General features: G+C 54.6%; 1 protein-coding gene across 1 annotated transcript in view; it reads left to right on the forward strand.

Moving 5' to 3' along the window:
- SHANK3 (SH3 and multiple ankyrin repeat domains 3) overlaps window positions 1-14,820 on the forward strand; it is a 172,801-nt gene that overhangs the window by 132,987 nt on the left and 24,994 nt on the right. Inside the window, exons 18-19 of the mRNA XM_032107021.1 lie at window positions 638-762; window positions 9,088-9,223. Of these exons, the coding sequence (XP_031962912.1) occupies window positions 638-762; window positions 9,088-9,223 (261 nt within the window). The remainder of the gene's footprint in view (window positions 1-637; window positions 763-9,087; window positions 9,224-14,820) is intronic.

Below are 14,820 nucleotides of genomic sequence, written 5' to 3' on the forward strand. Positions count from 1 at the left end.
TTCCATTATTGGTTCCATCCTTGATTCCTTCATTGGTTCCATCTTGAATTCCTTCATTGATTCCATCCTTGATTCCATCATTGATTCCTTCATTGATTCCATCTCTGAGTCCATTATTGGTTCCTTCATTGATTCCATCGTTGATTCCATCATTGATTCCATCTTGGATTCCTTCATTGATTCCGTCTTGGATTCCTTCATTGATTCCATCCTTGGTTCCATTGTTGATTCCTTCATTGGTTCCGGCATTGATTCCATCTTGGATTCCATCGTCGAGGTGGGAATTGGGCTCTGCTCCCAGGGAGCAGGGACAGGACAAGGGGACACAACCTCAAGCTGTTCCAGGGGATCTCCAGGTTGGATAATGGGAAAATTCCTGGAGAAGCCTTCTCCAGCCCTGGCACGGCAGTGGAATCCCCATTCCTGGTGGGATTTCAGCTCCACGTGGATGCGGCACTTGGGGACATGGATCAGGGGTGGCCTTGGCTGTGCTGGGAATGGTTGGACTCCAGGGCTTTTCCAACCTGAATAACCCCGTAATTCCATGATTTTATGGAATGCTGTGGACAGGCTGGGCCTTCCCTTGTGGAATTTCCTTGGAAATCCCTGAATTTCCCCCTCCCGTTGTGTTTTCCAGCCGAGACCCCAATCGAGGAGTTCACGCCCACGCCGGCATTCCCAGCACTGCAGTACCTGGAATCCGTGGATGTGGAAGGAGTCGCCTGGAGAGCGGGATTGCGCACGGGGGACTTTCTGATCGAGGTGAGTCCCGAAATCCTCATGGAATTCCGGTCCTTTCCCAGGAATTTTGGGATGTGTGGCCTCTCCCAGTGCTGGTGAATCCCCTTGGAATTGTGGCTGCCCCGTCCCATGGAGAACATGATGGGATTCAAGGAGATTCCCTGGATTTGTTGGTGCTTCAGGGGTTTTCCTGGCTGGAGGAGTTCCCATGGGATGTTCCCATGGGATTTGCAGTGTCCTGAGTCCGTGCTGGCTGGGATTGGTGGGAACAGGACAAGGCTGGATTTTGGAAAGGTGGAAAAAAGGTTTTCCAGTAGGAAATCCAAGGAATGCTCCAGGGGATGGTCAGGGATTGGATCCAGGCTAGAAAAGGATCATGGAAAGTTGGATTCCAATGGAAATGTGCAGAGTATTGGGATTGGGATGGATCCTGCCAGACTGGGAGAGCTGGGAATGTTCCCCTGGAGAAGGGAAGGATCCAGGGAGAGCTGAGAGCCCCTTGCAGGGCCTAAAGGGGCTCCAGGAGAGCTGCAGAGGGACTGGGGCCGAGGCCTGGAGGGACAGGAGCCAGGGAATGGCTTCCCAGTGCCAGAGGGCAGGGCTGGATGGGAGATTGGGAATTGGGAATTCCTGGCTGGGAGGGTGGGCAGGGGCTGGAATGGAATTCCCAGAGCAGCTGTGGCTGCCCCTGGATCCCTGGCAGTGGCCAAGGCCAGGCTGGACATTGGGGCTGGAGCAGCCTGGCACAGTGGGAGGTGTCCCTGCCATGGCAGGGCTGGCACTGGAGGGGCTCTGAGGTCCCTTCCCACCCAACCCATTCCAGGATTCCATTTGGGATGAATCTCCTGTGTTCTGTGTTGCCTGACGTGCTTTGGGAGGGAATCGGATCCCAATTTTCTTCCTGCTGAGGGTTTCAGGCTCTGTCTCCATGGAAAGCCGGGAGGAGCCCTGGGACATTCCCAGTCCTGGTTGTCCTGACAGGAGAAGGTTCTGCCTGGAGGAAAACAAAGCCAGGAGGGATTTTGGATGGCTGGAGGCTCTTTCCATGGGGAAATTCCCAAATCTGCCCCTGCCCCTCTCCCGGCGCAGCCCGAGGCCGTTCCCTCTTTTCCCGGCCTCATTCCCACAGCAGATCCCGATCCCCGCTGCCTCCGGGCAGGAGCTGTGCAGAGCCACGAGGCCGTTCCCGATCCCTGCCCGGCTCCCAGCAAAGCTCCCGCGGCCCCGATCCCGGGCCAGATCCCGCTTTTCCCGGCCTCTCCCTGCACGGATCCCTGGCAGCCCCTGCCCAGCCCGGGGCGGCTCGCGGGCCCTTCCCGAGGCACTGCCGGCATTCCGTGGGCAAGGATTCCCGAATTCCAGGAGCCCGGGCTGCTTTGGCTGGGAAGGACCTCAAAGCCCATCCAATTCCAACCTCTGGACACCTCCCACTGTGCCAGGCTGCTCCAGCCCCAATGTCCAGCCTGGCCTTGGCCACTGCCAGGGATCCAGGGGCAGCCCCAGCTGCTCTGGGCACCCTGGGCCAGGGCCTGCCCACCCTCCCAGCCAGCAATTCCCAATTCCCAATCTCCCACCCAGCCCTGCCCTCTGGCACTGGGAAGCCATTCCCTGGCTCCTGGCCCTCCATGCCTTGGCCCCAGTCCCTCTGCAGCTCTCCTGGAGCCCCTTTAGGCCCTGCAAGGGGCTCTCAGCTCTCCCTGGATCCTTCCCTTCTCCAGGGGAACATTCCCAGCTCTCCCAGTCTGGCTCCAGAGGGGCTGCAGCCCTGGAGCAGCTCCATGGATTCCTCTGGATTCACTCCAATGGGTTCAGGAGCTCTTGAAGGAATTCCCTGAGCTCTTCTTTCCCCACTGGGAATTGTCCCTTTCCCTCTGGGAGCTCCTTTTGTCCGTGGAATCCAAGTTCAGGATTTTCCTCCTCTCTGCCTTTTCCATGGATAATTTCCCAGCTCCAGCCTCGCATATTCCCTGAACTTCCTTTTGGGGCCAGTGTGACACCGGGAATGTCCCTGCTCTGCCCAGGGAGAGGCTTCGCTCCAGCTCTGGAGCTTCCTGAGGCTTCCCAAAATGCCAGAGCTCTTCCCATGTGCCTGTCACTGCTTCTCCTCGGAATCCCTGCGCTTGGAAAAGAATTCCAAGGGCCCCAAGTCCAAGCTGGGCCCATCCCCACCTTGGCCCCAGCCCAGAGCTCTGAGTGGAATTCCAGGAATTCCTTGGACACCTGCAGGCATGGGCACTCCAAAGCTCCCTGGGCAGCCCCTGCCAAGGCCTGAGCGCCCTTTCCATGGGGAAATTCCCAAAAATCCACCCTGCCCCTCCCCCAGCCCAGCCCGAGGCCGTTCCCTCTCCTCCTGTCCGTGTTCCCTCGGGATGAGGCTCTTGGGGAAGGATGGGAAGAGAAGGGAGGAATCTCCAGGTGTTGGAGATCCCGATGGAGCCTCAGCACCGGGATGAGGAACCGGGAGCTTCCAGGAGTTTTCCAGGTGTGGATCCAGAGGGATCCGGTGTCCTGCGGGTGTGGATCAGGAGGATCTGGAACTCTCCAGGTGTGGATCAGGAGGGATCCGGTGTCCTCCAGGTCATGGAGCTTCCAGGAGTTTTCCAGGTCATGGATCCAGAGGGATCCGGTGTCCTCCAGGTGTGGATCAGGAGGATCTGGAACTCTCCAAGTGTGGATCAGGAGGATCTGGAGTCCCCACATTCCCTTTGGGAATTGTCCCTCCTGGAGCTCTCCCGAGCCACCCTCGGTGCCAATTCCAGCCCTGAATTCCTTTAGGGAAGGTGCTGGCAGGAATTCTTCCCGGAAAATCAGGAGCAGCTTCTGGAACAGGCACAGCTGAGGTTGGAAACCGGGAAAATTCCTTCCTGGAGGGATTCAGATCCCTGTGGATGTGGAGGAGCTGGATCAGGGGCGGCCATGGCAGAACTGGGAATGCTGGGAATGCTGGGAATGCTGGGATTTGATCTCCAAGGGCTTTTCCAACCTCAACGATTCCATGATGCCATGAAACGCATTCCGGGAATGACTCCATGAGGCAATTCCCAGTGCCAGGCTGGGAAATTGCCCAGTTTGGGGCAAGATCCAACCTCTCCGGGGCTGGGATTGGGAAAATTCCACCAGAATTCCAGAGGAAAATCCAGAATTTCCAGCCTTTTGTCTCCTCTCATCCTGGGAGGGTTTAAATCCTGGAATTTTTTCCATGAGGAGCCTGTGGAGAACTTTGGCCACTTCCATGAGGATTCCATGATTCCTTGAGGATCCGGGTGGGAACTGGCAGGATTTGGGCTGCAGACGTGGCTGGAAATCCGTGGATACTTCCAGGATTTCATGCCGGATGTTGTCGTTGTCCGGAAGTTTTATTAAAGGGAAAACAGGAATAACTGATCCAGGTGGGATCCCAGCATTCCCTGGGGAGGTTTCGATGGGATATTTGGGAATGTTGCTCCATGGAAAAGGTTGGGAAGCTTTGGAAGGGGCAGTGGTGGCGTCAAATCCCTGGGAATGCTCAAAAACCATGGATTTGGGAATATGGGCTCGTGGTGGTTTTCAAGGGCTTTTCCAACCTCAACAATTCCATGATTTTCTTTGGGAATGAGGAAAAATCCTACCCTGGGCAGGGGTGGGAATGGGATGATCCAATCCCAACCATTCCGTGATCCTGATTCACAAAATTCCAGGGTTTTTTAAGGACACGGAGCCCAAAAATCAGGAGAGGGGGGAAAAAAATCCACCGGGGCAAAAAATTCCCCCTCTGGAATGTGGGAATGAAGGAGCTCGGAAACATTCCCGGATCCCCTCCCCTGCTGGAAAGGTCAGGAAGCAAAAAAAAGTAGGAAATGCGGATAATTCCAGCTCCGGAGCGTGGGAGGCTGATGAAAAGGATCCAAGGAAATATCAAAGGCCGGGATTTCAGGATAATCGGGAATTTGGGAGCATCGGGAGCTGGGAAAATTTCAAAACCAAAAAAAAAGGAGGAAAAGAGGCTGGGCCAGCTCTGGGATTTTTATGGAAATGCTCAAAATTTGGGATATTCTGGTGCAGGGGAGAAAACAAAAAAAAGGCAGGAATGTTCTGCTCCGAGTTGGGAACGAATCCGGAGCTTGGATTTCTCCAGGAGATGTCTTGGAACACGAAGTTTCCCAGTAACCAAGGAGAGAGGAATTCCTAAAAATAACCATTCCCGAATTACCGGGCTCGGAGAGCGGATCCCAAAGATCTCCGGGAGAGGTGCTCGGGAATGGTGCTGAGCCCTGGAATTCCGGAGGGTTGGGATGAGGATTGGGCTCTCCCGGTTTTCCAGAGGGAGGAAATGGAGGGCGATGGAGGCAGGGATGGATTGGGAGCACAAGGAATTCGAGGAGGGAAATGGGATTCGAATCCCAAGGAATTCTGTGGAAGTGGAGAATGGTCTCTGGTTATCCCGAGGGTTTTGTTGGAGCATCGGAATTCCTTCAAAACCGCGGGATTCGGGTGCAAGGGAGCGGAATGAGGAGTGGGAGACAATTCCCAACAATTCCCTGGCTGGATCCGGGTGGGAACCGGGATCTGATCCCAGGGAAAAGGGACGGGATGAGAGGGAAGGGGCCAGGGGAGGTTTCTGTGGAATATTTGGGAAAATTCCTTCCTGGAAAAGGTTGGGAATGATTGGAATGGGCTGAGCAGGGCCGTGGGAATCCCCATTCCAGAGGGATTTCAAATCCATGGATGTGGCACTCGGAGGCGGGAATGGCAGTGCTGGGAATGCTCCCAGAGGGATTTTCCAACCTCAGGGATTCCCGGATTCCAGGATTTGGGGATTGTGGGGATCCCAACCCGGCAATGGCTGACGGGAGAACCTCGGGAATTTCCCATTCCAGCGGATCTTGCCAGGCAGGGAATGGCGGTTCCAGGCCTGGGAATTCCCTTGGGAAAAGGGATCTCTCCCAGAAATTCCTGGATTTCTCCCAGGTTTTTTGGTTGGATCGGGAAGATCCTGGAAGGACCAAATTCCAGAGCTCCCTGAGCTTCCCACCTGGATCCCTGATGGGGGATCCAGCGGGATTGGAATGGGATCTGGGAATGACTCCGGAGCCGGGAGAAGGTTCCTGAGGCTCCAGGAATCCGCCTGGAATGGGCTCTGGAATGTGGGTATGGAATTCCAGCAGTTCCCTGGAAATCCCTTCCACAGATTCCAGTAAATCCCAATTCCTGCACCAGTAAATCCCTTGGGAATTTGCCCAGGGAATGGGATGGACTGGGAGAGATGGGAGAGATAATCCTGGATAATCCCAAATTCTCTGGAATGGGAATCCCAAACTCTCTGCTCTCTTCCTATTGGTGGAGATTGATCCCAGAATTCCCGGAGCTCTTCCCGCCGCTCCGTGTTTATCCCAACGGATGGATCTGTCCCCAGGGATGGCCCTGAGGGAATTCCACCTTCCTTCCCTCCAAGGAATGTCCCATTCCCGGGAATGTGTGGGATCATTGGCAGCTCCTGGACGAAGGGATGGAATTCCACAAAATCCTGGAGTGCTCTGGGTGGGAATGGACCCTAAATCCCGTTCCAAGGGCAGGGAAGCTTCCCCGATCCCCGGCTGCTCCAGCCCGGCCTTGGAATGGGAGCACCAGGAATTCTGAGCAGGAATTCCCTGCTGGGATCCATGGATCTGCTCCCTGGGAATTCCATCCCATCCCTCTCCTCTCTCCTCCGTGACTCCCGTGGAATCCGGCTCCCAACGATCCAGGGGAGAATTCCTGCTCAGAATTCCTGGTGCTCCCTGCTCCACCACCGGGAATCCTGGAATGCTTGAGGCTGGAAAACCCCTGGATCCCATGGAATTCCCACCCCCAATCCACGTCCCCAAGTGCTGCATCCATGGGGATTTCAGTCCCTCTGGAATGGCAATTCCCGCTGCCTGGGGCCTTTTCCAATGCGGGATATTCCCAACCTTTTCCAATCCTGACCCTGCTCCAATTCCACCTTTTTCCCCTGGAGATTCCGATCCAGACCCGCTCCCAGCTCCCACCTCACTTCCCACCTCTTCCCAATGGAATTTTTCCTGGTTTTTGGCCGCTCTTGGGCACTGATCCCACAATTTCCAGCTCAGGATCAACTCCAAGAATTCCTTGGAATTGCATCCGTCGGATCCATCCTGCTGGAGGCTCTTCCCTTCTCCTGGATCTCCTCTTTTCCCAACTTCTCCTCTATTTGGGATCCTCCTGGATCTCCTCAACCTCTGGGAATTTTTCATCCCCACATTTGGATTCGAAGCCACTTTTTCCATGATTTTCCTCCGGATTTGGCTCCTTCCAGGCCTCAAGCTCCTCTCCAGGGACCTTTGTGTCCAAAAACCGGGAATTTTTCCCATTTTCTCGGCGTGTCCGGGATTCTCCTGCCTGGCTCTGCTCGGATCCGATGCTTTGCTTCACTTCCCTGCCTCCTTTTCCATGCAGCAGCTGGAATTCATGGAATTTTGCTCATCCATGGTTTCCCAAATCCCGGGATCCAGCAGCTCCTTTTCCCTCTCCCTTCCGTGGGATCTTTTGGGGTTTCTCCACGCTGGGGGTCATTCCCATGGGAATGATCCCGAAGATTTGGTGGGATCTCCTCCTCTGGAATGCAGCTCAGCTCCCGCTGGCTCATCCCGGATGAGTCAGAGCGGGAAAAGGAGCCGGGAATTGTCATTCCAGCTTCTCCGGGATGAGCTCTCCCTCCCCCTCCCCCCTCCCGTCAGACCCATTCCTTGGGATTTTTCCAGCAATTTCGCTCCAGGGAATCATTCCCAGCTCTGAGCTTCATCCTGGTCATTCCCAGGGAATCCGGGATTTGTGTTTGTCGGGAATTGTTGGGATGGGAATTCCCGGAATCCTGATCGGCCCCTTCCAGGATCAGCTTTCCTGGATAAATCCATCCTGGATTCCAGGTGTTATTCCAGGATTTTTGCTGCTTTTCCCACCTGGTGTCATTCCCGGAGGAGCCATTCCCGGGAATTTCAGCCCCTGCTGGGTTTCACTCCAGAATTCCTAGCAAATTCCCAGGAATTGGATGGGAATGAGGTGGGACTGAGCGGATTTTCCCTGTAAACCTCAGGCTGAAGGAATGCTGGGATAGGTGGGATTTGGGAAGGAATTCCCGGCTGGCCTGAAATTCCCAGAGAATCTGGGGCTGCCCCTGGATCCCTGGGAGTGTCCAAGGCCAGGCTGGAGAAATTTGGGATCATGGGAAGTGTCCGGGGCTTGGAATGGGATGAGTTTGAAGTTCCCGTTCCAGGGGGAGGGAATTCCCAGCGGGAAACCCCATCAAAGAAATTTGGGATCGGGAGGAAATTCAGGATCGCCGTCCTCAGGGATTCAACCCATCCCGTTTTTCCCTAAAAAAAAAGAGAAAGAAACCAGGATGAGGAGCTGATTTTTCTGGAAAAGCTTGGGAATTGGGTCAAAATCAGATTGTCCGAGGAAAACGCGGGGATTTTCTTGGGAATTGGATCGTGGTGGGATCGATCGGGAAGCGAATGGAATCCGTGGAGTGATGGAGATGTTGGCAATCCAATCGTTATTCCCAAAGCTTGGAAAATGGGATTTAGGGATGGAAATGTTTCCCAAAGTGAGGATCCGGGCGTTAATTCCCATGAAAACCTTGGATTTATGGAATCCTGGAGTCGTCTTGGCTGGAAAACCCCTCGGATCCCACGGAATCCGACATTCCCAGCCCTGCCAAGGCCATTCCCGATCCGTGGCCCCCCAAATCCGCAGGGATGTGAAATCCCGCCGGGAATGGGGACTCCACCCCTGCTCTGGGCTGGAAAAGCTTTTCCAGGAAGGAATTTTCCCCATTTCCAACCCGAAATTCCCTGGCACAGCCCGAGGCTCTTCCCTCTCCTCCTGTCCCCGTTCCTCGGATCCGAGCTTGAGAATTCCCAGTTTATTTTGGGGTCGGGAGAATCCCTCTGCTCTTCCAGCTCTGCAGATCCCTGGAATTCCTGGAATCTCATGGAATCCCTGGAATGGGTTGGGAATGACCTCAAATCCCACCCCGATCCATGGGCAGGGACCTCCCACGATCCCAGGCCGCTCCAACCTGGCCTTGGGCACTTCCAGAGATTCCGAGCCCTTCCCGGAATTCTGAACACTTCCGGAGCTGACCGGACGTTCCAAAAACCCTGGGAAAATCCCATTTTTTTGGGGGGGGATCTCCCAGCCGGAAAAGGCCATTCCCATCTCCTCCAGCAGCTGCGTGGCGACTCCCAAAGGAGCTGGGGAAAAAACCCAGGAAAAGGCGGAAAAGGCGGGATTTCTGTGTGGGGACTTTGGGGAATGTTCCCGCTGGGAATTCTGATCCATGTGGGGTTTTTTTTTGGGATTTTCCAGGTGAATGGAGTGAACGTGGTGAAGGTGGGGCACAAGCAGGTGGTGGCGCTGATCCGGCAGGGCGGGAACCACCTGCTCATGAAGGTCGTGTCCGTCAGCCGCAAGCCCGAACCCGAGGAGGGCGGCCGGAAGAAGGGTAGGGAATTCCCGGGATTCCCTGGATTCGGGGCCTCGCTGACACCCGGGAGGGGGGCGGCGATTCCGGGCGGGAACGTCGGGGTGTGCCCGTTCGGGGATGGGAAGATTTTTGGGATGAGCCCGTCTGGGGATTTGCCCATTTTGGGATGCGTCATTTTTTGGGATGCGCTGATTTTTGGGATGAACCCATTTTGGGATGTGAAGATTTTTGGGATGTGAAGGTTTTTGGGATGAGCCCATTTTGGGATGTGCTGGTTTTTGGGATGAGCCCGTTTTGGGATGTGAAGATTTTTGGGATGTGAAGGTTTTTGGGATGTGCCCATTTTGGGATGTGCTGGTTTTTGGGATGTGCCCGTTTGGGGATTTGCCCATTTTGGGATGCGCTGATTTTTGGGATGCGCTGATTTTTGGGATGAGCCCATTTTGGGATGAGCCCATTTTGGGATGTGCTGGGTTTTGGGATGAGTTGATGTTTGGGATGTGAAGATTTTTGGGATGTGCCCATTTCAGGATGTGTCTTTTTTTGGGATGCGCTGACTTTTGGGATGAGCCCATTTTGGGATGTGAAGATTTTTGGGACGAGCCCATTTTGGGATGTGCTGGGTTTTGGGATGTGAAGATTTTTGGGATGTGCTGGTTTTCGGGATGTGCCCGTTTGGGGATTTGCCCATTTTGGGATGCGTCATTTTTTGGGGATGCGCTGACTTTTGGGATGAGCCCATTTGGGGATGTGAAGATTTTTGGGATGTGCTGGTTTTTCGGATGCGCTGGTTTTTGGGATGTGCTGGTTTTCGGGATGTGCCCATTTTGGAATGCAGCGATTTCTGGGATGTGCCCATTTGGGGATTTGCCCACTTTGGGATGAGCCCATTTTGGGATGGGCTGGTTTTTGGGATGTGCTGATTTTTGGGATGAGTTGATGTTTGGGATGCAACAATTTTTGGGATGCGCCCATTTCGGGATGTGTCTTTTTTTGGGATGCGCTGACTTCTGGGATGAGCCCGTTTGGGGATGTGAAGATTTTTGGGATGAGCCCATTTGGGGTATGAAGATTTTTGGGATGTGCTGGTTTTTGGGATGAGCCCATTTGGGGATTTGCCCATTTTGGGATGCGTCATTTTTTGGGGATGCGCTGATTTTTGGGATGAGCCCATTTTGGGATGTGCTGGGTTTTGGGATGTGAAGATTTTTGGGATGTGCCCATTTTGGAATGCAGCGATTTCTGGGATGTGCCCGTTTGGGGATTTGCCCACTTTGGGATGAGCCCATTTTGGGATGGGCTGGTTTTTGGGATGAGCCCATTTGGGGATTTGCCCATTTTGGGATGAGCCCAGCTGGTTTTTGGGATGCATTGAGTTTTGGGATGCGCTGATTTTTGGAATGTATCTTTTTTGGGGATATGCTGATTTTTGGGAATGCAACAATTTTTGGGATGCGCCCATTTCGGGATGCATCATTTTTTGGGATACGCCGATTTTTGGGATGAGCCCATTTTGGGATGTGCTGGTTTTTGGGATGCGCTGATTTTTGGAATGTATCTTTTTTTGGGATATGCTGATTTTTGGGATGCAACCATTTTTGGGATGCACCCATTTTGGGATGCGTCGTTTTTTGGGATGAGCCCATTTTGGGATGTGCTGGTTTTTGGGATGCAGTGATTTTTGGGATATGCTGATTTTTGGGATGCAGTGATTTTGGGGCGCACCCATTTTTGGGATGAGTTGATGTTTGGGATGCAACAATTTTTGGGATGCGCCCATTTTGGGATGCGTCATTTTTTGGAATGCATTGATTTTTGGGATACACCTGGTTTGGGATGTGCCCATTTTGGGATGTGCTGATTTTTGGGATGAGCTGATGTTTGGGATTCACCAGTTTTTGAGATGTGCTGAGTTTTGGGATGTGAAGATTTTCGGGATGTGTTGATGTTTGGGATGCAACATTTTTTGAAATGCGCCCATTTTTGGGATGCGCCGATTTTGGGATGCGTTGATTTCGGGATTTGCCCATTTTTGGGAAGCGTTGATGTTTGGGATGCAACAATTTTTGGGATTTGCCCACTTTGGCACGTGTCCATGTTTGGGATGCATCATTTTTTGGGATGCGCTGATTTTTGGGATGCGAAGATTTTTGGGATGTGCTGATTTTTGGGATGCATCATTTTTTGCAATGCGCCCATTTTGGGATGCTCTGATTTTTGGGATGTGCCGATTTTTAGGGTGCGAAGATTTTTGGGATGCGCTGATTTTTGGGATGTGCTGATTTTTGGGATGCATTGATTTTTGGGATACTCCGAGTTTGGGGATGTGCCGATTTTTGGGATGTGCTGGTTTTTGGGATGCGCCCTTTTTTTTGGCATGCGTTGATATTTGGGATGCGAAGATTTTTGGGATGTGAAGATTTTCGGGATGCGCCGATTTTTGGGAATGTGGGGAAGCTCTGGAAGGTCCCAACCACATCTGTGGAGTTGTGGGGTTTTTTGGGAATGGTTTGGATTCCCAGGATCCGGAATTCTCGGAGTTGTGAAGCTTTTTTAGGAATGGCTTGGATTCCCAAGAGATGGAATTCGTGGAGTTGTGGTGTTTTTTGCAATTGCTTGAATTCCCAGGATCTGGAAATCTTGGAGTTCTGTTTTTTGGGAATGGCTTGGATTCCCAGGATCTGGAATTCCTGGAGTTATGGTGTTGTCTGGGAATCACTGGGATTCCGAGGATCTGGAATTCCTGGAGTTATGGTGTTGTCTGGGAATCACTGGGATTCCCAGGATCTGGAATTCCTGGAGTTGTGGCAAATGAGGAGTGAGAGTTTGGGGACCTCATGGATGTGGGAAAGGACGGATGGGGTGGGAATTTAGGGAGGGATTTAGGTGGAATTTTGGGGGTCCTGGGATGGGTTTTGGGAATCACTTTTGATTCCCAAGATCTGGAATTCCTGGAATTCCCATCGGCTGCTCCTCCTGGGGATCAGCCGCTCCAGGCTCCGTTTGCTGGGAGTTATTGGGATGGGAAAAAAGCCTGGGAATTCCTGGGAATGTGGGGGGCAGGATCCCAAAGGAACACCGGGAATTCCGGGATGGAGCCAGGGACTTGCTGTAGGAATGGATGGTCCCGGGGGATCCCAGAAGGTTCTGGGATTTCATTCCATGGGTTCCAGATCCCGGGAGCAGATCCAAGAGCTTGGGCAGGGCCGGGATTTATCCAGAGGGAAGGGAACAGCTGGAGGCACAGGGTGGAGCCAGGAGGGGCTTGGGGGGATTGTGACTGGAATTGCAGGGAATGGGAGCAGGGGGATGGGAAAAGGAGAGTGGGAAAAGGGGCTGGAATTCTGAGGTTGGGAGCAGAGGGATGGGAAAAGGCGATGGGAGTTTGGGAAGCAGGAGCAGAAGGAGAGGGAAAGGGGGATGGGAATTGGGGTACAGGAGCAGAGGGATGGGAAAAGGGGATGGAATTATGGGGATGGGAGCAGGGATGGAAGAAGGTGGATGGAAGAGGGAGAACCAGGAGCACAGGGATGGGAGCAGGAGGATGGAATTCTTGGGACACGAGCCAAGGGATGGAAGCAGAGGGATGGGAGCAGAGGGGTTGGAGCAGGGAATGGCAGCAGGGGGACAGGAGCAGGGATGGGAACAGGGATGGGAATGAGGGGATGGAAACGGGGATGGGAACGAGGGGACAGGAGCAGGGATGGGAACAGGGATGGGAATGAGGGGATGGGAACAGGGATGGGAATGGGGATGGGAATGAGGGGATGGGAACGGGGATGAGAATGAGGGGATGGGAACAGGGATGGGAATGAAGGGATGGGAACAGGGATGGGAATGGGGATGGGAATGAGGGGATGGGAACGGGGATGGGAATGAGGGGATGGGAACAGGGATGGGAATGAGGGGACAGGAACAGGGAATTAGAACAGGGATGGGAACGAGGGAACAGGAGCAGGGATGGGAACAGGGATGGGAATGAGGGGACAGGAGCAGGGATGGGAACAGGGATGGGAACAGGGATGGGAATGAGGGGACAGGAGCAGGGATGGGAGCAGGGATGGGAACAGGGATGGGAACAGGGATGGGAACAGGGATGGGAACAGGGATAGGAATGAGGGGACAGGAGCAGGGATGGAAGCCGGGATAGAAGCAGAGGGATGGGAGCACGGATGGAAATAGGGGAACAGGAGGGGAAGGAGCAGGAGGGTGGGAGGGATGGGAGCAGGGATGAGGGATCAGGCGGGACGGGAGCAGGGATGGAAGCCGGGATAGAAGCAGAGGGATGGGAGCAGGGAATGGAAGTGGGGGACAGGAGTGGAGGGACAGGAGGGGGGATCGGAGCAGGGAATGGGAGCATGGAGATGGAAAATGGGGAATGAGAGCAGGAAGGGAAGAGCAGAGACAGGAGCAGGGATGGAGCAGGGATGGAGCAGGGATGGAGCAGGGATGGAGCAGGGATGGAAGCAGGGATGGAGCAGGGACGGGAGCAGAGACAGGAGCAGGGATGGAGCAGGGATGGAGCAGGGATGGAGCAGGGATGGAGCAGGGACGGGAGCAGAGACAGGAGCAGGGATGGAGCAGGGATGGAGCAGGGATGGAAGCAGGGATGGAGCAGGGACAGGAGCAGAGACAGGAGCAGGGATGGAGCAGGGATGGAGCAGGGATGGAGCAGGGATGGAGCAGGGATGGAGCAGGAAGGGAAGAACAGAGACAGGAGCAGGGATGGAGCAGGGATGGAGCAGGGATGGAGCAGGGATGGAGCAGGGATGGAGCAGGGACGGGAGCAGGGATGGAGCAGGGACAGGAGCAGGGATGGAGCAGGGATGGAAGCAGGGATGGAGCAGGGATGGAAGCAGGGATGGAGCAGGGACAGGAGCAGGGATGGAGCAGGGACAGGAGCAGGGATGGAGCAGGGATGGAGCAGGGATGGAGCAGGGATGGAGCAGGGATGGAGCAGGGATGGAGCAGGGACGGAGCAGGGATGGAGCAGGGATGGAAGCAGGGATGGAGCAGGGATGGAAGCAGGGATGGAAGCAGGGATGGAAGCAGGGATGGAAGCAGGGATGGAAGCAGGGACAGCAGCAGGGATGGAGCAGGGATGGAAGCAGGGATGGAGCAGGGATGGAAGCAGGGATGGAGCAGGGATGGAGCAGGGATGGAGCAGGGACGGGAGCAGGGACGGGAGCAGGGACGGGAGCAGGGATGGAAGCAGGGATGGAGCAGGGATGGAAGCAGGGATGGAGCAGGGATGGAGCAGGGATGGAAGCAGGGATGGAGCAGGGATGGAGCAGGGACAGGAGCAGGGATGGAGCAGGGATGGAGCAGGGATGGAGCAGGGATGGAGCAGGGATGGAGCAGGGACAGGAGCAGGGATGGAGCAGGGATGGAGCAGGGATGGAAGCAGGGATGGAGCAGGGATGGAGCAGGGACAGGAGCAGGGATGGAGCAGGGATGGAGCAGGGATGGAAGCAGGGACAGGAGCAGGGATGGAGCAGGGATGGAGCAGGGATGGAGCAGGGATGGAGCAGGGACAGGAGCAGGGATGGAGCAGGGACAGGAGCAGGGATGGAGCAGGGATGGAGCAGGGATGGAGCAGGGATGGAAGCAGGGAT

Source organism: Corvus moneduloides, chromosome 4, assembly GCF_009650955.1.
Source record: "Corvus moneduloides isolate bCorMon1 chromosome 4, bCorMon1.pri, whole genome shotgun sequence".
In the NCBI taxonomy this organism is placed as follows: Eukaryota; Metazoa; Chordata; class Aves; order Passeriformes; family Corvidae; genus Corvus; species Corvus moneduloides.